We start from the raw sequence: 25,427 nt of genomic DNA, 5'->3' as shown, positions 1-25,427 counted from the left end.
CTTGTACAGCAAAAGCCCTTAACCACTGAACATCTTTCCAGCCCTTGGTTGCTGTTTGTATGGGAGGCACAGGCCTAACTTCAGACACAGGGTTCCAGGTCCACCCTAGGTCCCTTTCTACTCTTATTCTTTCAAGAATGTTCACTGTACAACCAAGCCACTTAGCTGCAGTCTCCGGCTTCACTAATAGAAGTCAATGGACTCACCCTATTCTCCTTTCTTCTCATTTACCAGTGTGGCTCAATCTGTTTGTATTTAGCAATCTGTTGTAATCATGCTGAGGGTATGACCAGCATTTTTTTATATCTGTGTTTATATGGTATGCATGCATATGTGTGTGTTCTCATGTGTGAGGGCACACACCTGTGTGTGGGTGTGGGTGCATGTATACGTATGTGCTTGCGTAAGTGGGGGCTCATGGTTGATGTCGGGATCTTCCCCAGTTGCCTTCCATCTTATTCATTGTAGCGGGATCTCCTAGTTGAACCCAGAGCTCAGTGATGCAGCTAGTCTCATCGTCCAGCTTGTTTTAGGGATCCCTGTCTCACCTTCCAAAGCTGGAGATGTAGATGACTGCCACTCCCACCTGACCTTCATGTGGCTTTGGGGGATCCCCATGCAGATTCTCTTGTTTGTGTTGCAAGCATGTTAATGGCTGAGCCACCTCCCCAGCCTCCTAGACACATTTTTAAAAAAGGTCCCAAGAGCTTACCCTTGGATACTAATTCAGAAAGAAAAGTAGATGAACTGATTGACAGAAGAATTGACATAATCTGTCCATGTCTCCTGATACCATCGAAGGCCATATCAATGCCAGGGGTCTGGGCCACCACCTGGGGCCATGTTGGTGTCTGAGGGCCATACTGCTGCAGGGGCCATGCTGATCTGAGTGGCCTGTGCCATTACTGGGGCTATGGTGACATCCAGGTCCAGGCTGCGCAAGGACCATGTCTGGGTCTGTGGTCCTACCACAGCCAGGGTCTGTGTTGATGTCCATGGCCCCTGGTGCCACAAAAGGCCACACAGATGTCTGGGGTGTAGGCTGCAACCTGTGGCCATGTTGATGTCTGAGGGCTGTGCTGCCACATGGGGCCATGGTGTTGTCCTGACTCAGCTGCCAAGGGCCATGTCTGGGTCCATGTTCCTGCTGCACCTATGGCCCGTGTTTCAACCATTCATGGTGAAATTCAAAGGATGTGCTGAGCTAGCCCTGACCCTCATGGGAGAGGCCCCCCTCCCTGCACTCAGGAAAGATGGCCCGCCCTACCCCTCACCATGGGCCTGGGAGAGTTGGCTCTGCCCCTCGATTGAGGGTAGTGTGGTCCCAGTGGCCTAGACCAACCAGCTCAGCTACCATCCAGACCCACATCCTGGGACTTGGGTTGGCCCACCCTAACATCTACCCTATCTACCCGCTGGAGCACATGAAGGGACTGGTCCTGCAAAATGATAGCAGCAGGATCTCCATGACTCTTGGCAACAGCAAGATATCTGAGGAGTTTCATGGAGGGTCCAGTGATGATGGCATGCCAGAGGCCTTGAACCTGACCAAAGACCAATTGCAGTGAACATTTTGTGGGTAGGGTTGATTGGACACATCACAGCACTAGGATGAATGAAGAAGTGTTGGAAAGATCGAGGAGCAAGGTGGGGTTTTTTTTTTGTGTGTGTGTGTTTGTTTTTTAATTATCTTTTGAGGAAGTTTCTTTTGGGGCAGACACTGCAAGGGTGTAAGGCAGATATGGAGGGACTTGGAGGTGAGTGGGATTGGGATGCAAGATGTGAAATTCATAAAGAATCAATAAAGAATTACATTATAGATATATAAAAAAGAATTGACATAATCAAATTCCTTCAGCCTTCAATGCCAGTTTATTAAATTACAACAATTATATATGTTAACATGTATAATTTTTCATTTACAGAGATTAAGATCCATAACATGGGATGCATACTAGTTAATTAAATACCCAACAACATACAATATGCATTTTACCAGGGTGATGTGACGTTTTAACATAAAACATACAATCAATGAAAGCACATAGGGCTCATCACTAAAATCAGGCGAACACCTACATCTGTTCAGCCTGTATACCCTCCAAGACAAAAGAGGGGAAAGTGGTGTGTCTTAATGACTTTAAGACTAAAATCATGGAAGTTCACTATTCTATTTACTCACTCCTATGAGTCTCCTTCCTCTTGTGTGCACAGAGTAGAGCAGGACTTGCCTGTCACGGACCCTCTTGTCGTGAAAGTATCTAGGTATGACAGGTACTCAAAAAGTTAAAAAATACAAAAAACTAAAACCAGTCAACAATTGAAAGGCTGCTGAGCATGGTCAGGGGACAGGAAGTCTAGTTTAGTCTCAACACTCCATCAAGCTACTGCCCAGCACCAATCCTTGGATGTCAGCTCTCCTAGCCTGTGGTTCTTTGTTCTTGAAGTGATGTAAGTTTGGATAGATGAACGGTAGCTCATGTCAGCTCTGAAATCCCATGACATTCTCTCTACTGGCCAAGACCCCAGAGTCGATGGGGGGAGATATTACTGTTCTAGTTCAGTGGGAACCACCAAACACTTGGCAGGGCTGTCAGGTTCGTTGTGAGCAAATAGAAGGCCACCAAAGGGTGGCCACAGGGCTATAGATTGGAAAAGGAATCCTTTGGCTTAATCCCTCCCCTGACCTCCATGATGCAATGACTTTTACAAAACTCTCCTTTTGCTTGACTCTCTCCAGAGAACGAGCTATCACTACCAGGAAAAAAATCTATTTGGAGGTAGAATTGGTTTAGGTATGAACACCATGTATAAGCAGTCTCCTTACTCTTCTGCATTGCCCCATAGGCAGTCAAAGATATTTCTCCTGCTCTCTTCAATTTCTCCTCTAGTTGTATCAAATTGAGTGCCATTCATCAAGAGTAGAGAGTTGGAAGACAGACTTCTAGCTCTGGATATTCCATTAATATACTGTGTGGTTCTGGAAAAGTAACTGCAATTTGGGTTTGTGAGTCTCCTCAAGACGGGTAGATGGAAGAGGTAAATGTGTGACAGAACTCAGGAAGTTTTAACTATAATAGAGAAGGGCAAGGCATGAATGTAGCTACTCTGATTTAATACTGTCACCAGTACTAAAGGGCTCACTGACTTCTCCAAAGGCTGGTAGCCAATATGTTATAATACTGCTAATATTCAGTACAATAATGCAAGCTTAAATAAAATACTACTGAAAACAGCAAAACACTCCCAGGATTCTAAGCCCTAAAAACCCAGGGGATTTTGAGGCCAGACATATCTGCATGTATTTTGCAAGGGACAGAATATAAACAAACCTGCTCTAGAAATTAATCCCCAATGTCACAATTGTGGAAACCCAATTGAGTAAGCACTTGAGAGAAATATCAATCAAGAGAGTGCTGGCAACAGCCATGCCTGTGCAGTGAACTCAAGGGCCTCTATAATCCAGAGGAGTTACTGACAAGCACAGAATTGGAATTTCCTTTGGGGTGACGTGGCTTGCACCACAATGGACCCAAGGGCTCTGGCATGTGTGAAACCTAATATGTTCCAGAGATGAGGTGGGAGAAGTCCACTTTCCTTTTTCCTGCTGTACCTTAGTAAAACAACAAAATCAACCCAGAAAGTACAGCCTAGCATTTGTGTTCTGCCAAACAGATCCAAAGCCAGCCAAGGTCAAAATTCAAGTGACCTATGAATGCTGAGTATGGCTCTTGCTGGGAACATAGACTTTTCGAAGCACCTCTAGGCCATCCATAAAGTTCTAGTATTTTCAAAGGTATTTGTGTCAAATTTTGAGGCTGGTCAATAACAACCTCTGTTTGTTGTTTCAATGCTGGACCTCACCGTAGGGAATATAGCCCTACATTCCCCTCTCATTTGTTCATGGGGAAACTGGCCTTGCATAGCTATCATAAAAACACTCAAGAGGAAATACAAATCATTGTGTTAATGATTGTCCTTCATCAAATGGTGTCCATATTCATAATAGGAAAATACCAATGTGTCTCAAGTTAGCTAATTAATTAGCTAATACAACCAGAGTGATTACAGCTCCACAGATGATGGAGATTCCAATCTGTTAGAATGAGTGTATCTGAGACTGAAATAATTTACTTCTCTGTCCCCAGGGCAAGTAAGTACTAAGTAAATGTTTATGGAATCGATTGGCGTTCTGCAGTCTTTTGAGAAGCATTTAAGCAACAAAACGTTTCTCACTAAATTAACTATTTTCCAAAACACATGCCCTCTTGCCCAAATCCTTGAATATGTTACTTTATCTTTAAGGACCAGCCTGTGTTCTATTTGTTTTATTTTAATTTAAGACAAGGTCCTGTTATATAGCCCAGGCTTGCCTGAAAATTGCTACTTAGCCCAGGTTGTCTTCAAACTCATAGCAATCCTCCTGGCTCAGCCTCCCACATGCTGGGATTACAGATTACAGATGTGTACCACCACTCCTGACTCCATTACATGTTTTTAAAAAGCATTTTTTCCATCTTGCTTTAAAAGCAGTAGTCTTATATTTGCTGTGGGAACAGCACCTTGGAAACGTAAGTGCTGATTTGAGTCTATATATATATATTATATATATATAATATATATATTATATATATATATATACATGTTTTAAACAAAATCAACAGAAAATTTGAGTTCCAGTTTTCAACAATCAGAGGCAAAATGAATACATGGTGGGAATCTTTCCAGAGCCTCAAGCACCTTAGGATACCAGGAGATCCCTGTCTTGGATAAACTTCCAAGCCATCCAGATCCCCCATGGGCAGCTTTGAAGGCCCTTGACACAAAGCTTGGGTTTAGTGGAGGAGGTGAGCAGGTCACTTTGGCTGCTTTTGTTCAAGTCCTTTCCAGTAAATCTATGTTGCTTGAGGCTCTCGTGCACCATGGAGATAGAGGCAGGCAGAACATTTCATTCTCCTTTTCTGACCATGGAGCCAGACTGGAGTTGCTGATTAAGCATCCTTAATTGATCAGTGAAGAGGAAGGAGGGCACCTCAGAAACATCATGTCCTGAGAGCAGTAGATCGTGCCATTGGAGATGGGTGTTTCAATTTTGAAAACCCAGCAGGTCTCTACCAAACATGAGCTCTTCTGAATTTTCCATTTACCATTTCAGTCCATAAGGTATACAGAGGATCAACTTTGGGTTTCTAAATTATTTAGCTAAAGCACTCTCCCCTATCCCTGGTCCCCCACACCCCTGATTATAGTTCCATATGAGCAAAGAATATTGGAAAGTAGGAGACAAGAGGCCCTGCATGATTATGGTTGTTGTCCCCTTATAGCAAGAAGGCTCCAAAGAAAGTTTTATCTTCTTTTGTGTAATCCACCAAGGAGATGTCGCTGACATTTACCATCAGCCTGTCCCCTTCTTCCAAGGAAAACATAGCCCCAAGGTAGAGGGGCTGAAACCAGTTGCTGCTTATTTCACACACAGACTTGGTCCCTGTGAGGAGATGGGCAGGCTCGGGGTAGTTGTCTGTTACCTTGGTGATAACCACGACGATGAAGTCTGGCATGTTCGGTTGTTTCCCTTGGCTGATGTCAGCACACCTAGATGTGATTCCTCGGAATGTGATCTGGGAGTAAATGAAATAGTCTCCCGACTCTGGGATCACCAGGAATTTGTTGGTGTAGTTCATCCGGTTCTTGGTGAAGGCCAAGCCGAGTTCATGTTCCCAGTGCAGAGCGGGGTACTGATTTTGCAGATGTGGCCCTGGAGTTTGTTTAAGAACTGCAAATATAGGAGAGAGAAGTGTAATTGGCACAGATCAGAACCAGTGGGCTTTGATAAAGTCTGAGTTGTATCTCATGCATGTGCGTGTGGAGGCCAGAAGTAGAAGTGGGGTGTCCTCTTCAGTTGTTCTTCACCCCTTTTTTTGAGACAGGGTTTTTCACTGAACCTGGAACTCACCAATTTGAGTAGATTGACTGGCTAGAATGTTGTGGGGATCCCCCGTCTCGTCTCTGTCACTCCAGTGTTAGGGACACCAGCTCGTGTGGCTGTGCTGAGAGCTTTGGTGGGTGCTGGGAAGCCAAGCTTAAGTCCTCATGCCTGAAGAGCAGGCACTTGACCGACAGAGCCATCTTCCCAGCCCAGCCTCTGCTCCCCGAGTTCACTTCCCTTGCTGACTCCCAGAGCTTATGCAACTTCTTTCACAGTCAGAGCTGTGGCATTCCTCATAATTTAAGTTTGTGTCCTGGGTGTGGTCATTCCTGTTTGGCTCAGTATAAACTGTTTCCTTATTTACAAATTGCTGTTCTACATGGACACAGTTAAATAATCCCTTCCTTCTTCTGTGTACCTGAAAAGAATTTACTGCTAACAGCTTGCTTACCTGGGACAAGTCCTGACACCAGACCATCCCAGTCCTCATTCCTGGACCCATGGATGATGAGTCCACACTGCTACCCTCACTGCCCAATTGGAAAAAGATCCATGCAGAATCGCTTGTTCTTCCAGGTGCCTCAGCTTTCCCTCACCCTCAGCCTGACTAGCACCCAGTCTGGAAGACAAGGCTGACTTTGGGCTAAGACATTTTCTGATTAGCCCTGACAACTCCTTATCCTTTCCCATGCCTGGGAAAGTTCATTCCAGCGTTTCCTATTCATTCTACACAAGGAAAAAACCTTTAGCTTAAGTGGAGAAACGGACAGGCTTTACGACAAAGCCTGCTCCCAAAAGTAGCATTTCCATTATTATACCGGCATTCTCCCCATCCACAGTTCTGCACCTGATCATTCACCCCAATTCAGGATACAAAAACATTGGGGGGAAATGGCATCTACTGAACAGGCAGGCTCTTTTCTTTTCACATTTCCCTAAACAACACGGTGGAACTGTTTACGTTGTATTAGGTGTTACAAGCCAGCCAGAAGTAGTTGACACCCATGGGGAGGAGCTGTGTAGATTTTGTCTACAAGGGACTTCAGCATCTGAAGACTGGACTGTCTGCCAGAGATCCCGGAAACAATTGCCCACCGACACAGAATATATGACTGTACGCTCCTCTCCTTCCCCTTCCCGCTAGAAAAATTCCTTTGACACACGTGTCATCTTACTAAATCCTGTGTTTGTTTCTATTTGGCATGTCTTTCCTTTAAAAAAAGATAAATAACACTCGTGAGAAGGAGTAAAGGAGGTGTAAAATCCATGGCTATTGCAGAATACTCTTTACTAGCATTCTTGTTTCAAACAAGGTCTGTTCCAAAGAGAAGGAGGGAGCGAGGGAGGGAAGGAGGGATGGAAGGAGGGAGGAAGTGAGAGGAGTGAGTGAGTGAAGGAATAAAGAAGAGAAGGAGGGAGGGGGAACCTTGTCATTACATCACAATGCTGTGGTCCAATGTCACAAAACAGGCAGTAATCAATAACGAATCACCTGAGGACGTGCTGGGACCAGAGACTCAGAACATTTTGGCAATTCTTCTCCCACAGTGACAGGGCCAAATATAAGTCAATGCAAATAGACTTGTGGAATGGAAGGAAGCTGGGCTTTGGGCCATTTGGGCCCATTACCAACTCTGATTCTGCACCATGCAAAGCTCTTTAATCAACTGTGCATGTTGGTTTTCTCTTCTGCACCTCAGTGTCTCGTCTGGAGGCTGAGGATAGGCTCTTCAGAGCCTTGTTCTGAAGATTAAGAGGACCGAACAAATGCGGGCATTTTATAGATTACAATAAGCTGGGTACCGTTGGGCTCATTTCTTTCTGTTCAAATAAAGCACCATGTTTCATTTGGACAGATTAAAGAGTAAGCCTCTGTCATTTAATGTATTTTATATGTTCTTACACTTGCCTCACTCCTAAATCTATATTATACAAAACATATTAGCCGATGCTTTATGAAATATATCTGTAGTTAAAGGAAATGAATAGAACCAAACTTGTTTCAAATCACTGATGTCAAACAGGATAATTCACAACAAAACTATCACTGTTAGAGGCAACAAAAACATCTTAACTCCCTATAACTGCTTTGGAGACTCAGGGCAATCACCATTATGTACTGACACTACAGTTTGGGGATAGCTTCTGTTTTAAGGAACAATTTCACAACCTGTACATCCAGTGGGTGACCAGAAATCGAGACCCTGGACCTTCTAAAGTATCTTTCACATTGCTCACTGGACTAGGGTTTCTTTTGCAAGCTTGGTGCATGTCCTGAATGGATGTGGACTCCTCTCGTCTCTACATTAAGTGGCTCTTGGAAAGCTCTGGAGCCTCCATACAGACATCTTTGTCAGTCACATCTGGTGGTCTCTGCCCCTTCACTGTGGATGATGCAGTGATTGACATGTCTTCTCAGATGATGCATAAATCAATTCCATTATGTCTCCAGAGAGGCAAGCCCTGTAGCACTGAATGCAATAAGCTGTGTTAGCTCAGCAGCAGTCAGAATTGGGATAGGAAGCAGGTTGTAGTGGAAATCACAGTTCGGAAAGGCAAACTTGACTTTGAACTCTTCCACTGCCTACCTGTACAACTAGGAGCAAATCATTGTCTGAGCCTGAGTTTCCTGAATTTTTTTTATATGTGTATATGTTGTGTGCGTGTGTGTGTGTGTGTGTGTGTGTGTGTGTGTGTGTGTGTGTGTGTGTGTTCAATTGTGTGTCCACCTGTGAAAACCAGAAGTTGACACCGGGTGTTGACCTTTATTGCTTTCCACCTTAATTTCTGAGATAGGTCTCACAGAACATGGAGCTTAGCGAGTCTGGCTGTCCAGTGAGCCTCTGGGATCTGACTGACTCTGTACTCCAGCACCAGCGTTACAGGTACAAACCACCATGCCTGGCTTTTTACATGAGTGCTGGGATCTGAACCCAGGTTCATAAACAACAGCATTTCACTCACCAAGCTATGTCCCCAGCCCCTTCAAAGTCAATCCAGAGATCTTTCATCTGTTATGAGATCCAGAATTACTTGAGGACCCAAAATAGAGGAAGACCACTTCTGGATGGCTGGGTGTGTGTATGCCATAGAAAAGCAGGAGAGACAGGTAGAAGGTTGACTGGAGAGGAGCGAGCACCCGAGAGACATGGATCCTTAGATTTGTCACAGGGAAGAAGTTACTCAACATCCTCGATTGTCAATTCTGTTGCCAGTTGGAAGCCACCACAATGAGTTTTGGTAAATATAATGAAAGAAATCTCAGGTCTATGACCCACAGTGTTCAAATAAGAACTGGAAGTCTTACTTGTCAGGTGTGCCCTTGGCTTGGCTCTGGAAGGTGTGTCTGTAACAAAAGGAGAAATATGCTTTGAGTAATGGCTAACAGAGTGAAGACGGCGCCTGTGATGGGAGAGGAACATCAGTCTGATCCATTCATCTGAACCATGAAGTTCAGCTTCATGTCTTGTGGGCCCTAGATTGGCATGTGATAAGGTATCTGTAGGATGCACCACTGGGGACATGGGAGACTCAGGAGTAAGAGTCTTGAGTGCAAAAGACTTCAGGCAAGTTGCCTAGCTTGGACTCTATTCTCCTATTTCTGAGATGGGCACAGCAATTTCTACCTTGAAAGTTGTGTTCACATGGTTCCTGGCTTCTAGTCAGGGCCAAATAAACCATGGTTCATTGCTTTTTCTCCCAGGCTGTTCTGTGAGGGCCAGGTGACTTTTCGTATTCTTTATGGTTCTCTTACTACGTCCACTGAAGAGTATGGAAAACTCAACAGAGAAGGGTTGGGGAGCGAGTAGGATCCACTCTGTTGCTTTATGACCTTGGCAGATCCTTTCCCCTTTCTGGGCCTTTTTCTCATTAGGTTTTGAGAAGGACCTTATAATTTCATGTTGGCTTTTGTATTAAATTTAAACATGTTCTATGCTCTAGGTTCTATAGTGATAAAGATGATATCGATTATAAACAGCAAAATCTATCATGTACTTTTGCTGTTTTGGGACCTGCTCTCATTCCTTAATTGGAGTTGACTAATCTCACCTACACTTGCCTTGCCAGAAAGGATAACCATATCAGAGGCGAATGATTGTAGATAGCTGGAGTGATCTGTCTGAAGGCCTCATTGTACAGCATATCCATGAGCTGGGAATCTGGACTCAGGCCAGAGATCATACATGCAGTCAGAGCATAGTTTTGCCTTCCTAATGATGAGTGAGGCCCCTCACTATTCTTTAAGTCTGTCTGTAACCCTAGGCTTAGCAATGTGGCAATTAAAGACCCACTTCCAGCTGCCTACATCCTAAAACTATCAGAAACATTTTTATTCCCCACAAGAAAAGGCATCAAAGACGAACACTTACAAACTGGCTGTGGTGAAGGTTCAGGTGTCTGTTCTGGTATTGCCTGTTGAAAAAGAAAGATACAGTTCAGTCCTTAAGGCCCTTCCGACCTCAATACATACACAGACGCCCATAAGACTCTGCTGCTGTCTAAGCCCTGGTCCTCTCCTGGGAGGGAAGTGGCATCGGATATCTCAGTTGGTGGGAATCTTGCATCTCAGCTCTGCATTCCTATGCTAGAGACCCCACAATGTCCTCCCTCTCTTTTTGTCTTTATCTCTTAGCTTGAGAGCTTTTCCTGCTGTATCCTAGGAGAACTCAGCATCCTGTCATTGCTTGTAGTAAACCACTTTAATTTGAAGATTTGAACTATTGTTTGTATTGGAATATACTAATTGTGCATCATGGAGGACTTTATAAAGACATTCTTTCTTACACAGATCATGGACTTTGACCATATTCACCCTCTTACATTCTGTTCTTCTTCTGTCTTTCTCTGAAGCTACTCTTCTTTTTCCCAGATAGTCTTGCTTTTGCTATCATGAAATCCACCCCTTTATAGCTATATCTATATCATCTATATCCATCTCTCTCTATAAATGACTGCATATAATTGAGGATCCACAGTGAAAGAAAACATGCAATATTTGTCTTTCCAAGTCCTAAGAAATGACCCGGACAAAGAAGTAATGGCCACATTCCCATTCCCAGTCTTGCCATTCTTCCTTGTTTCCACAGAACACATGAAGAATTCTTCCACTATCACAATCCTAGTTCATGAGTCATTCCAGAGTTCCTATGACAGAGGCAAAGCAACTGCCTTGGCATCAGATAGGCATGCATTTGGATTGTGGTTCTGTCCTTTGCCAATGCTAGGATCTTGTGAAAAACACCTTTTGTCTCTGAGATTAGTGTACCATTCATAAACTGGGGATACTAACACCCCCAAACTTAAATGATTTGCAGAGTTGAGATGAAGATAAAATAAGACAATGCTCTAGTCAGTTCAAAGAACATGTGAAAAAACGCAAGACTCGCCACTCACAGGCCTGAGCACAAGGTCCAGGAGCAAGACAGGCCCTCCACTTATTAATAATTATACCGTCTTTCCATGTTTGTACACCTTTACAAGCCAGTCCTGATTTGGACCTTGTAGATACACAGTCTCCACTAACAGCTTGTTTTCCATACCATGGACATCTGATCTGTGCCTACAACTTAAAATCTGCGTGTGTGTGTGTGTGTGTGTGTGTGTGTGTGTGTGTGTGTGTGTGTGTGTGATCTTGAGGAGTTATAACTGTATGAGTGCAAGAGAACAGGCTCCAACACAGGAGTGTGTGTACCAGCGTGTCCAGGATTTGGCGGTATCCAGGCCTACTGCTTGCTGGGCTCCCCTAACGCCCTCTGGCAGATCTTCATGCCTTCCTTTCTTCTATTTTCTAGTCCTTCTCTAGAAGGCTAGCTAGAGGGGATTCTATTATGAGCAAGATCCTACTATGCTCATAATCCTTTGGTGGTTCCTCGTGTTCTTCATGGTACAGTTCTGTATTTTTGAAAAATTACATTTTATATATTTTTGTGTAGGTGCGTACACGTGCAGTGCATGGGTGGAGGTCTGAGGACAACATGTACTAGTCTGTTATTTGCTTTGCCCCTGAGGGTCCTAAAGCAAACTCTTTTACTCACTGAGCCATCTCACTTTCCCCACACGTTTATCTTATCCTGACATCCTGTATCCCACTAATCACCTGACTTGTTAACTGTTTACTTCTTTCTATGGCCCTTGCATGTCCAGCTCTAAGAGTTTACCTTTAGTTTATCTTTATTCAGTGCATGAATCAAGAGATATAAAAGTACAAAGAGGGCAGTTGTTGCTCATTTGTGCTGACAGCACATCCTCCAGCCTCATGAAACACTCTATAATGGATGCTATTCACATCCCCATGGTGGCAGTGGGGCTTACTGAACGTTCTACACCTCGCATGCAGTGGTGTAGCATGTTAACCCTGGTCAGGTGACTCCAGGATTTCAAGACTGAAATCCTGCCCTTTAGAGCTTATGGACAAGCTCCTGACGTGTTGAGGCAGAAGACAAGAGGGTCAGCAAGGTGACAGTGGGGCGATCTCAAGGTTCGTTAAACAGGTCCAGAACTGTGAGGAGCTGTGGGAGCCGGTCTGAGCAGATGCTTAAAGGTCCTGACATGCTAGCCAGATGATGCAGGAGGAAATAGCCACACTGGACATCCTAATGACTTGTGCAAGAATAAAGAGGCCCAAATGCACATAGGGACAGCTGGAAAATGGCAAGGCTTCCTGCTAGGGAAGACACTACGCATATTCTCCCAGGGTTTTGGGAAAGCCTAAACACTTGCTGGGACAAACTCTCCCACATCCACAGTTTGCTGGCTTGAGGGGCGGAGGCATACCCAGGAGTGCCTCAGTGTCTATCTGGTGCCTGACTTGCTATGGGCAGAGCTGATAAAGGAATTTGTTATTTGATGAGGCAGAAAGTGGGAAGTGGGATGCTCAAAGAGAACTGGGGAGATCTTGATTGAATCTCCTCACAGTAAACAAGAAGTGTACCTGCCTTAGTTGGATTTCTCTTGCTTCATTTACTTCTCCGCTGAGAAACTGTATCATTCATCCTGCTTACGTTGTGTGAATGGATACTCAGTGCAAGTTTTGGAGCATTCCTCCTTGATTAAGAATCCCAGGACTGTGAGCAGGTATCTGGGATATGCACACAGGTTCCTGAGGGCTCTGTTGGGTTTCTATTACTTGGACACACATTTTAGTTTCATATGTTGGGGATGCATGGGTTTTAGTGGTCCAGACTGCCACTGGATATGGAGGCTGAGCCCTGCTGGAAGGTGTTGAAGATCACACCACTCCCAAACCCTGCAGGGAAAACATGAGCTGGGCCTCTCTATCTTCCTTTCCTTTAATGACTTTTTAAATAATGACTGTTAGGGAGTGGAAGCTACTGTTACAGAGTGCAGCCATAGATGAAGTGTAGCGGTGCTGTGGAACAGTAGACTGTTTGGGGAAAGGTTCAAGAACCAAGCTGCCCTAATGCCTGCTCTCCAGATAGCTGCTGGCAACACCAGGGCAATAAGACATCTTTTTTGTCCTCTTAGCCTGGTGTCTCCCATCACTTCTGGGTGACTCTGGGATACTGAGATGACAGCTCCAAAATATGGTGGTATTTTATTTGGACTGAAATGTGATTTTATTTGTATGTTAATAAATAAAGTTGCCTGGGGGTCAGAGCTAATAGCAAGCCATAGCAGAAGTCTGGCAGTGGTAGCACATGCCCTTAATCCCGATCACATGACAGGCAGATCTCTGTGTGTTCAAGGATACCACCAGCCTGGAGACAAATGCCTTTAATTTCAATACCAACCAAAGAAGACCTGGAGGTCTGTATAGATGGGCAGTGATGAGGAGGTCATGTGGTTGGGTTTACAACCAATGAGAACGCAGAATAGAAAGTCAATAAAAAGGACAAACACACAGGAAGTAGCTCTCTTGCAGAGGGAAGGACAGGAGCAGCAGTGAAGGGTAAGGTTTTTAGCACTTAGCTATTACTCTGACCTCTTGGGCTTTCATCTCTGCATTGGCTCTGTGTTTCTTATTTAACAAGATGGTTACATCTACACCAAAAGACTGCTGCATTAGCCTCCAAATTCAAATGGACCCTGGACCCAGGCCACACCTCAAGAATGGGGCACTTCCCCTTAACAGGATTTCTCAAACCATGGGCTTAGAATCAGGATCCAATTCTATATTTTATGACAATGTTTTTCCCTCTAGGAGAATTTGCTAGGCAGAAGGGCTGGCCTGCTCTTACCACTCTGTCCCCAGGGGCCAGGGAAGTGCCTGTGTTTTTACTGGATTATGTAATCTGCAAAATTAGCATTCTCAGACCTCAGGAAGACAGAAGCAGACAGGAGGGGGCAATGGGGCAAAGCTCAGAATCAGTGAGTTTAGCCAGTATTTCACACCTCAAAAATCTGGGAGAGTGGTATTTTGGGTTAGATTAAAATCTTTTAGGCCTGGGGAGATTGCTCAGCACTTAAGAGCATGTGCTGCTCTGGCAGATAACCCAGGTTCAGTTCCCAGCACCTATATGGTGGCTCACAACCATCTGTAGCTACAGTTTCAGGGTATCTGATAGTGTCTTTGACCTTCTGGAGCACGAGATATACACATGGTATATATACAAACATACAGGCAAACCAGAAAACAAGCTAATGTGCACACTCATGAACATACTTTTTAGTGGGACAGTGGGGTATCCAGGATCTGCAGCATCTATTAACCCTTGAAATAATTGTTAATTTCCCCACTCATCCCCCACCTTTCCAGGCTGCAACATTCTCACTGTTCTATGATCTTCCGTTTTTCTTTCATTGATTTTTTTTTGTGTGTGTTATGTTGATTAGTAGTGATCCCTGGTTCAAACTGACTGTGTCCTTTGATGCACACATTTCTTAACTGAATCTACCTTTGCAAACCGGGCAGAAGAAAGGCTGGGGGGAGGAGGAGATGGCCACTCAGCCAAGTGTTCCTTCTTGCTGCGCTCTGCACTGGGTATTGATGTGTGAGCCTTTTTATAGTCTCTACAAGCTGGGCTTCATCACTGGGGTTTAGAGACCTTATAAAAGTGCTGACAGTCAAAGGTAGGGAGAAGGCCTGGGATCGGAGCCTTTGGACCAAATTCAGATCCTGACGCATGCCAGGAACCCTCTAAGCATCAACAGGGAATATAAGTAAATGGGTTAGCAGCGAGTTGTTCTTTGAGATTTCCTGGCATTTCCCCAGAAAGCTCCCTGTGAGTGTATTTTAACTAATGATCCACTTAGCCTTCCCTCCCTCTCTCTCTCTCTCCGTTGCCACCTGCTCTGTCCACCCTGTTCACAAACAGGAAGTTATATTCATTTCTTGCTGACATAATAGCTGCAATTGAAAAGACATTCTCGTGTTTTATGACCCGCGACACTTCCCCTAGCATGGCTAGGAGAAATCAGGGCATGGGAGGCTTCCTCTCTGTGTATTTTCACAAGGATAAATCCAGCTGGAAATGGCTTAGTGAGGTCAGTTCATTGCACCATCCTCTGTGTCGGCCTGGACCAGGCTTGCCGTGGCACAGAACGCAGCGTCAGGGGTTTGCAGCAGAGGAAATTCGGAAATCCCAACTTGGTTAGTTCTTGACTCCTGATCTTGGCATATCAGCTGACCTTGGTGATTCTTTGCTGGCAGGCCTATCTTGTGGCTCAGAGAGGCCACACTTAAAGTCACTGTCACTTCACTTAATTTCCCTCTTTCTTTGGGTCCAAGCAATACTGTGTTGTCTGTGCCTTCTTCTCTAGGGTTTTTTTTTTAATTGCTTTGTTTGTGAACAGGAGCTACCATTGGCTCTGTTTTATGAGAAACAGCAGATTTTAGGACCCTTTAGAAGTTTGGGGATGGCTTTACTCCTTTCCCCAAACACAGACACTTCACGGGCTTGGTAGGTTCAGAGTTGCTTCTGGACTCCACCTTTTCAGAACACCAATGTCTTGAGGAAGCCGAATTGACCCCTGCCCATTTCCTATCCCCAGCTTGCTGCTGTTGTGTGGCCTGAGGTTCAGGCTGGGAGACAACTTTGCATTGGGCAAGGGCTGTGGTGTCCGGTGGCATGTGCTCTCTGGTGGCAGGTGAAGACATGGGGGTTTGCCAAGCTAGGATGGTGCTCACTGTGGCGCAGGCTCCCTTGAGGGACAGTGTGGCCCCCGAAGTGACCAGCTGCGTGCTGCAGCCCTGACCTAGGGGAGGTACACCTGCAGCTTGCTGGCTTCTTCTGCCTTTGAACCTGCTACTGTCTTTCCTGGCAGCTGTTCATAGCCCAACTTTTGAGGTAAGTCACTCTTCCGGGTCCCACTCTTCCTCGGGTTATAGCAGGGGCGGCTCCACTATGGGATCGACTCGTACACAGTTCTTCTATCTCATCTTTTTGTGTCGTCCAGACAATGCTGAGGACTATGGTTATCATCTACCTTCAAAACAGGAAGCACCTTGGGCAAGATAAGAAGCCCGCCCGAGGTAGAATGGGTAGGGAAATCCTCTGGGGAGCATCCCTTCTTTGCTTATAGCTTTCTGAATGCCTTGAAGAATTCCTGCTACAGTGCTAGGAAGAAAGTGTATTCATTCCCTCATGTTAGGAACAGAGGTTCTGAGGCTCAGGGAAGGCTGACATGTTGTCCAGTACTTTATCCCCCTTTCCATCCAGAGAATACAAAGTGAATATCTTTGCCAGGCACAGCTAGGTACCTTTCCAAGAGGAAATAGCACTAGCATTTATTGATCAGTTACTGTGTCCCAGACTCTTCCGGGGTGTGGGGTGGTAGGGGAATGAAATAGGGGAGAGAGAGTACAAGAAACAGTGGAGCCTTGCAGGGATTATCAGAAAGGTGGAGAAATGAGATTAGAGGGGACTGAGGAGAGTGTGGGGAGAGTCTGGGAGGGAAGTGCAGAGGTGACTGGAATGCAGCACTGAGCAGGAAGCCCTGCCACACTGTCCGGTGATTCCGGTGATTCCCGGCACAGAATTCAGTACCATTCGATGCCGGGCCTGGGGCCAAGAGCCTTGAGAGTGTTCTGTGTGGGGGAGGACACACAAAGACCTGGCCTTAGCGGGGCACTGCCAGAGGAGCCAGCATACCTGTTCTGGAGCAGCCAGGGACTATCCAGGGCCCTGGACGATACCTGAACCCTGGTCAAATAGAGTGGTTTGAGGGGAGAGACTGTGGTGATGGGGCAAGAGTGGCGTGCAGAAGGGGTGCAGAGACACTCTTAAGGTCCAGAAAAGCCTCACAGCACCGGAGGCTGCTCCCTGGCCTGCACTGGCAGATTCCACAGCAGATGGGGAAGTTGTGCTCTGTGAAGTAATCTTCCCAGGAGGGACCTTCCCCGCTCAGCATGATGTAAGCGCTGCTGTTGGCTAGCCTCCATAAGGCCAGACACCTTACATACCTTATTTCTAATTATCCACATTTTATACAAACGCAAGCAGAGGCCAAGGGGAGGGGCGTGACGCACTATGGGTGGCCAGTCTAGAATTCGGACTGGGTTTGAGATTGCGACTCAGGACCCATGGCCTTTCCAAAATGGGAATCAGCCTAGTGTCCCCCAAACATCCGAGGATCCTAAAACGTTGCACTGCCTCTATTTTTTTTTTTTTTTAAATAGGGAGCGCATAACATTTTGTTCAAGGAATGTTTACAAACATTCTCCTCCTTCACCAGTGGGTGGCTCAGCTACCCACTTCCCCTCTGCGTGTTAGCAAGAAGCACTAATTTCTCAGCTCTTCCTGGGATACTCCATGCATTTATAAATGCACACGCGTAGGTGAACTCTTTCCAAAAACAAAGCATATGCTATGATGTATGCTGGGAGCCACTGGGCTCTTCATACTGAACATGTAAGTGCCGGGCTGTATCTGCTTGCCCATACATATAAAACAGCAATCCCTTTGTGGCTCTGCAACCTCTAAGCAGATTGCCTCTGATGCACATCACATCTTGGTTTAGGGATTATTCAAGAACAGAAGTATTTCTTTCTCTTCCACTTTTCCTGAGCGAGAGATCTTCTGGGTTGGGAGACAATTTTATTCTCAATTATATTTCCTCAGAGTAAGAGTGCCAGGCTACCCCTCCGATTCTCCTCTCTCAGTCTCTCCTCCCTCTCTGCCAGCCCTAATTTCCTGCCCAGCTAGGTGTCCTTGGCGGGTGATTCTGAGTGTGCTGTAGATTTGATCTGTGAAACTCCTCACTGGGTTGCCACGGGGGTGCTGGTAGAGGTTGTGACTTTTCTCCACGGCACTGAAGAAAGCATTCTTGTGCTGTGATATCTAGAACCTTGTGCAGTGTGCATAAGTCCCCCGCTTTTCAAATGCAGAACACGGCCCAGGTTGTCTAATAAGCTTTGATCTGCCTCTGACTAGAGGTATAGGCATGGAGAAGTCTCTTCACCCCAACCCCCTAGGTTTTCCTATCTGCAAAACAAAGGCTCATGGGCTGCTTAACTTCAATGAAATGGCTTACTTTTAACTCACAGGAAGTGTTTGACAAGGACCTCAGGCACAACCTTGTACCCCATATGTGTCTCCCTGGCCTCTTGAAGAAAGCTTTCTTGGAACCCTGTCACCCTGCCCTGTGGCCAGGCTCGGGAACACGGTGGAAGTAGCTTCTTCATCTTTTTTTTTCAGTCTCATGCATCAACTTTGAAGCTCCTGGAGGCCCAAGGTCAAGTTTCCCTGGTGGTTGTTCGGTGCCTGGCATAAGGATGATAATCATATCCCGGTATCCTAAGCATGCAATTCGGCCACATTCCGGACATGCAAAATGCTCCTGCACTTGTCTCATCAACCCTATAGGCATGCTGCCAGAAACGCCCCCTTCTGGCTGAAAAGGAAACAGCTCAAAGAGGTGAAGCAAGAAGCCTGTTTCTCACTTGGCCAAAAATGACGGAGCTGGGTTTTAAGTCCAGGGACCTGAGAGCCATATTTTGGCCTAGTTTTCCCTCCTTGGATCTCACATTCTGCCCTCTCCTCTGAGCCTGTAATTCTTTTTTAGAAAACCCCAGTTCCATGTCCGCCCTTCTCGGCGTGGCTCCTTCCGGGTGAGGCTAGCCTCTTGACAGAGCTGCTTCCCGGCTTCTTTGAGCCCTGGCTTCTACTTGAGTCTGGTCAGTGGGATCAAAGGTCTAAAGGGGAAAATGGCCAGTGTTTCCTGCCCGCTCGGCCTGCACTTTTCTTTGTCCAAACTTTCGCATTCTCCAGTCAGGCCCTTTCCAAGGCTTAGCTCACTACTAGATTCCTCTAAAACATTGGTTCTCAGCCTTCTAAATGCTGCGACCTTTTAATACGGCTCCTCACGTTGTGGTGACCCCCAACCATAGAATTATTTTGTTGCTAGTTCGTAATTGTAGTTTTGCTACTGTTATGAATCATAATGTAAACATCTGATGTGCAGGATATCTGACACGAGACTCATGTAGGGGTCGTGACCCACATGTTGAGAACCAATGCTCTAAAACTCCTCTTAAACCCCGCCCCCAACCCATGCCACAGGATTGGTGGTAGCTGCTTCCCAGGCTGCTGACCGTGGATGCTTCCAGATGCTCTGCGTTCTTTCTGTCTGTGTATCTCAGCAAATTAGGCCCCTCTTTAAGCCCTTGAAAGTTGTTTATAAATGTTTTTCTCCCTTGAGCTCTCTCCTCTGAATGACCAGCTGCTTCTTTTCAGGACCTGGCTCGCTCCATGCATCCTTGTTTCATCCCCCTTTCTTTTCTGTTTTGATGCACTAAGACGTCCCATAGCCTGGTTAAACAGCCTCAAGCATCCCTATGTGCCCCACCCGCCCCACACTCCAGGGAGATTGCTTTCTTCATGATGCGATGGGAGGTATTAGGCATTAGTGTGGTTCATACCTCAAGCACCTGAGTAGGGGAGGCAAGAAGGGACTCCAAACTGCTGTTTGTGATAACACTTAGCACCCTCCTTTACGGTCATTCTGTCTGGTCACTTCCTCTGCCAAGTCCCTTACCTGGACTGTGCCATCCCCTGGTGGCACAGACGGCTTTCTTTGGCTTCTGCCCACACGGGGATTACAGACAGCATTCTGGTAGTGGGATCCTAATGTATGTCCCAAATGTATGTCAGGGATCCCTCCAGAGCCCAGGGAGGCACAGGTTGCTGGAAGCCACTTAGCAATACTTTGTTCAAGACAGCGGTCCCCTTTTGACTAGAGAGTTCCCTGAAGTGCCTCAGTCTGCTCTGCTCTGTGTGTGTGTGTGTGTGTGTGTGTGTGTGTGTGTGTGTGTGTGTCCTGGGGTCAAAGCCTGACCTCACATTTTCCCATTCCTACAGTTCCCTTCTAACCTAGACAGCCTTCCTGGTCTATTTGCACATGTCTACCTTTTATAAGCCAAGACACGTGGCTGCCTGAATCACTGTTTGTTGACCTTGGTGGAGTGGCAGGAGTTACACATTAGCCTCATCGTGGAAATTGCCCAGGATTAATTAGGGACCAGGGTTCCAATTAATAGAATCCTTGGGACTAAAATGGAATCAGTCATCACAGATCATGCAGGATATTTCCCCCTAAAGAATAGTCTTTAAATAACACACTTCGACCTTTCAGATCCTTCCTAGGAGTTCCCAGTCCTGACTCCTGGTCTCCTCCTGGACACCTGTACCCTTACTCTCCTAACCCCACTTCCACAGCCTTTTGGTGACAATTTCTCCCCAGCTCAGGCAGACCTTAGGGTCAGTAGGTTCGTAGTTGAGCACTGAAGAATATTTCTAAACCCAAGAAGCTGAATTGGCTAAACCAATTTGAGCACACACATATAGGGACATGGCATGTCATCCATACATCATGCTGCCATGGAGTCATTACCATAGAAACAAAACAGTTTTATACTATGTAGAAAGCTCAGAATAATGCCCCCAAATAGAAAGGAATTATATACTTTAGATTGTTAATAGTTTTCACCTCTAAGGATTTATAAGTAAGATGTATTTGTCTGTGATTTCTGTTTCTTTCCCCTCAATAATCATGCATTATGTAATACAATTTAAGAGCTTTTTGTTTTTAAGGACAAGGAATGTTTCCGAAGTATCAGTACACTATGATTGTAATTATCTAAAAAAAATACGGAGTGTGAAGTTATTCTTGTATAAACATGAGATGAAACAATTCAATTCCCTGGAAATACAGAGTTAAGAACCAGATGGGACCTTTCCACCTCTCACCCTCCCGTTCTGTATTTTCTTTGTACAGGAAAGTTAGCAATGCTGTCCATGAACAGCTCTGCCATAGGTCCCAAGCCGGAATATGTGACTGCCTGCAGAGAGACCACTGATTCCCTAGGCAGAAGCAAGCTTGCTTACCCGTATACAGCCTTTGCCTGGGGTCCGGAGTTGGCCAAGCATCAGGAAGGTGCTAAGTCCTGCGAGGATGAGAAATGACAGCAGACAGCAAATGAGAGCCAAGCACGCTCTGCTCCTGGAGGCGAGCCTGGCCCTGGCCTCTGGCATTTCTTCTCTGCCTGCTTCCTCGAAACCCAGCCCCAGCTCCTCCGTCATGCTTCTGCTCTCCTGGAGGCACTTCTGACTCCTTCTGACCAGAGACCCCCCCATTAAATAAGAGAGCAGCTGTCACACTGGCTGAGTTAATGTTCTGCCTCTCCTCCCCTTTTTACTCCCCCCTCCCCCTGACAGCCCGCTGCAGCCCGCCCTGCCCGGCTAGGGAATGTGCCGCCTACAACAGAAACCAAGTTTGGTTTAAGAAAAAAAAAAAAGAAGAAGAAGAAGGAGAAAGCTTTCCCAAGCATATTTATATACAGTATGCTCATGTGCTCTTTCCTTCATTTACAGAAGGAAGTCAGGAAAGTCCCTGGAGGAGGAGAACCAGAATGCATCAAGTCTGGGGGTGGGGCATATTAAAATGTACCTGCTCCCTGCACTGGACTCCTGCCAAATGAGCTGGACTGAGGAGTGTGTTCCTTCTGGAAGTGAAAGTGAGGGACTGGGAGGTGTGTGGCTTGCAACAGGAAATGGAAATCACGTTTACATCAGCCCTTTGCCAAGTGCCTCTGAGCCTCTTGCTCCGACAGCAACTCCCTGTCATTGTACAGCTGGAACCTGGAGGTTCCGAAAGGTAAAGGGACCTGCCCTAGGTCATTCTGGGAGGAAGAGAGCAGAGCCAGGTGATGCCTGTTCTAAGTCGTGATCCGAGATGGGCGTTACCTGTGAAACACAAGGATATTTCTTCTCTCTCTCTCTCTCTCTCTCTCTCTCTCTCTCTCTCTCTTTCTTTCTTTCTTTCTTTTTTTAGTTTTTAGAGACAAGGCTGTGTAGCCCTGACTGTCCTGGAACTCACTCTTTAGACCAGGCTGGCCTTGAACTCAGAGATCTGTCTGCCTCTGGAATGCTGTGGTTAAAGGCGTGTGCCACCACCACCAGGCTCACATAAGGATATTTGTAACCTGTTGAGGACAGTTGTAGACAAAATTCTAAATGGTCTTATTAAATAAGAAACACAGAGCCAAATATAGAGTTAAAAGCCCAAGAGATCCGAGCACTAGCGAAGAGCCAAGACCACCTTATCTTACCATTCGCTGCTGTCCTTTCCCTGAGAGAGACCTTCTTTCTGTGTGTCTTGTGTTTTATTGTTTTCCTGTTCTGCCTTCTCATTGGCTCTAAGCCCAACCACATGACTTCCTTGTCACTGCCTGTCTATACAGACCTCTTGGTCTCTATAGTTGGTATTGGGATTAAAGACTCAAGGGTCACCACGCTTGGCTGTGTCCTTGACCACACAGAGACTCTGCCTGCCAAGTGATCAGATTAAGGGTGTGGGCTACCACCACCTGACTTCTATTCCTGGCTCGCTAATGACCTCTGATCTCCAGGCAAATTTTATTTATTAACATATAAATAAAGTCACATTTCAGCGAAGTTAAAATATCACCATATTTCCCCCTATTATTCTAATAAAAAGAAAAAAGAAAAAGTTATAACTAATATAAGAAAAACTATATACAATAAGTACAATAACTATATACAATATATACAAGCAATAAATACCTAAACAATGTCTAGTCCATTTGCATTTGACTAACTCAGAGAAAATATTTTATTATCTATCTTATTTTGGTAAGTCCAAAATGTACCTGATTCACTTTCTATCCTAACTTTTATTACTAACAGAGAACTATCTTATAATGTCTTTTAAATTTATACACTTACACCTCTTTAGTGAGTTTCTTTTTTGAAATTCTTAAGGAAAACTATAACTATCTAATCTTTAACTTCTATAACTATCTAATCTTCAATTCCCTCAAAGACCCAAGAAGGAAATAATATTACCTAATAAAACAGGAAGTGCAAACAAGAGACTTCCAAAAAAAATGTGAGTTGATAGAAACAGTCAGCCTCCTGGACAGTCACCTGAGGTTTCTTCGAAACGTTGGGGCATCATCTTCGGCCTATAGGCTCAGCGTATCTGACAGGTTCATTTGTGAAGTAAGATGTAAACAAGGCCTGCAGTTGGACCTCACGTTCGGTGAGAGTAGTCCACGTACCAGAAGGTGTCTGGTCATAGTTAGAAGTGACCGTCAGAGAGATGATAAGGACACAGACTTCTGTGCTCCTGTGTCCCAAAGTTAACTCACTACCAATGTTTGACCTTGCCCATGTTGGCTACAGATGGGGGAGGGATATGACAGCTAACAGGACAAGGGGTAACACCAAGCACTTGCTTTTTGACTCATTGCTGGGAGTTAAGCATGCCAATCTACTTATTCCATGCTGAGACAATTGTTTGTTTTGCTTTTGTTTTTTGAGACAAGGTCTTGTTATGGTGCTTTGGCTGTCGTAGAACTCACTCACTAGGTAAACTGGGCTGGCTTCAAACTGACAGAGATCTTCCTGCTTCTGACTCCAAAGTACCTGGTCCTGAGATGACTCTTTCGGGTACTTCTGCTCCACAGATGGGCGACTAAGCACAGAGAGGGAGTCACTACGCAAGAGTCGGGACTCTGGCAGACTGCCTTCCAACTGTAAAACATCGCCATACCATTCGGTGCACACACATCAGTTCTCTTGTCCCTGCTCTGTTTGGAGGACTGAATCCCCTCTAGTGAGGGTGTGATGAGGCTTCTGGAGAGGGATGTGGGTTTGAACTTGGTCTTGGAGGTAGGAAAGGGTGAAGCAGAGAAGAGTAGAGTAGAGGAGCCCATATAAAGGTGGGCTACAGCAATCAGGAATCCAAGGCCAGTGAGACGGCTCAGCGGCTGAAGGTGCTTGCCGCCAAGTCTGATCACTTGAGTTTGCTGTTTGAAACCTACATGGTAGAAGGAGGGAACTGAGAGGTTGTCCTCTGCCTTCTATGTGTACACTGCACCACATACACGGGCAGACTACATGAATGAACTGAACAATGAAAAGGGGGAAGAAAGAAAGAAAGGAAAAGGAAACCAGGAAACTAGATGGCCTGCCCCTGTTCAGGGGCCCCTCGTATCTTGATCACAACCCAAACCTTCTGAGTTTTTGGGAAAGCTCTTGGCCTGGACCCTGCCTGTTGTCATCCTCCTTAGGGCCCAGCCTCATCTCTTCCTACATTCTCAAGCTGTAGCTTCTCCAGTCCTCTACAGACTAGTGCTTACCTGTGGTATTTTCTCTGCGGTGGAAGCTTCCATTTTCCTCTTCTTATGCCCATGCATCCTGTGTTCCTCAGCTGTACTTGGAACCCTTTCTTGCACCCCCTTCCTCTAACTGGTTACAATACTGTCTTCAGTGCTCATCCCATCTTCTCCTGACATTGCGTACTTCGGAGTAGACTTGGCTTGGCTGTTTCTCTTACTTTCACCGCACCAGCATCAACGCTGGGCGGGCAGGGGCTAAGCCATGCCCCTTCCCTGTGGCTGTCGCTCCTAACATGGTAGTGGTTACACACTGAACTCAGAACTAACATCCACTGAGGTGAATCCCAAGCAAAGGGTGGTTCTTACGTCCCCTGTTTGCCCACGCTTAATTTAACAAACCTACTAAGAAATGGATCTTCGAGAATGGCCCAAATCTTTGCTATTGTAACTTAACATTTCTTTTGGTGACAGAGCCCTGTACCATGGAACAGGCGTTCTAATTTGTTTAACCTTACCCACTGAAGGGCATTCAGGTTATGCCTAGTTGTTATGGATAAAGCTGTTATGAATACTCATGTACAGATCTTGTGCAAATTCATTTTTGTTTCTTTGGCATCAATGACCAAGAGCAACTTTGCTGAGCTGTATGGTCAGCACATGTTCATTGTGTTAAAAAGTGCTGTAGTTGTTTCAAAAAAGTTGCACCATTTCATTCCTATCAGCAGCATGTCAGAGATCCAACAGCCTTTCCAGAATTTGGTATTGTTACTTGTTTTTATTTAACCCATTTTCATCCCCACCCCTATGTATGATGTGTATATGTGCGTATATACAGATCACAGTATGGGTGTTTGTGTATGTATGTATGTATGTATGTATGTATGACGTGTGTATATGTTTGTGTACACACATGTGCCAAAATTATTTACGTATGTATGATGTGTATGTGTATGTATGTAT

At 45.5% G+C, this 25,427-nt stretch overlaps 1 protein-coding gene across 1 annotated transcript; it reads right to left on the bottom strand.

Moving 5' to 3' along the window:
* Positions 1–1,866: 1,866 nt before the first annotated feature.
* On the bottom strand, positions 1,867–21,590 carry Tnfsf15 (TNF superfamily member 15). Its single transcript, XM_052718395.1, has 4 exons — positions 21,211–21,590; positions 10,297–10,339; positions 9,234–9,272; positions 1,867–5,773 (listed from the first exon to the last, which is right to left on the bottom strand). The coding sequence occupies exons 1-4, from the start codon at positions 21,457–21,459 to the stop codon at positions 5,319–5,321; spliced, it is 786 nt and encodes a 261-aa protein (XP_052574355.1). The 5' UTR covers positions 21,460–21,590; the 3' UTR covers positions 1,867–5,318.
* Positions 21,591–25,427: the final 3,837 nt, after the last annotated feature.

This window comes from Peromyscus californicus, unplaced genomic scaffold, assembly GCF_007827085.1.
Source record: "Peromyscus californicus insignis strain IS unplaced genomic scaffold, ASM782708v3 Scaffold_5__1_contigs__length_169319896, whole genome shotgun sequence".
Classification (NCBI taxonomy): Eukaryota; Metazoa; Chordata; class Mammalia; order Rodentia; family Cricetidae; genus Peromyscus; species Peromyscus californicus.
This window is presented reverse-complemented; position numbering and strand designations above follow the sequence as displayed.

What these genes read in the sequence shown, in the direction of transcription:
- Tnfsf15 (XM_052718395.1), bottom strand. Translation starts at nt 21,459, where the DNA reads ATGGGGGGGTCTCTGGTCAGAAGGAGTCAGAAGTGCCTCCAGGAGAGC. An exon ending in ACCTTCACCACAGCCAGTTT is followed by an intron (nt 9,273 to 10,296) that starts GTAAGTGTTCGT and finishes CTTTTGTTACAG; the next exon opens with ACACACCTTCCAGAGCCAAG. An exon ending in GCCAAGGGCACACCTGACAA is followed by an intron (nt 5,774 to 9,233) that starts GTAAGACTTCCA and finishes CTATATTTGCAG; the next exon opens with TTCTTAAACAAACTCCAGGG.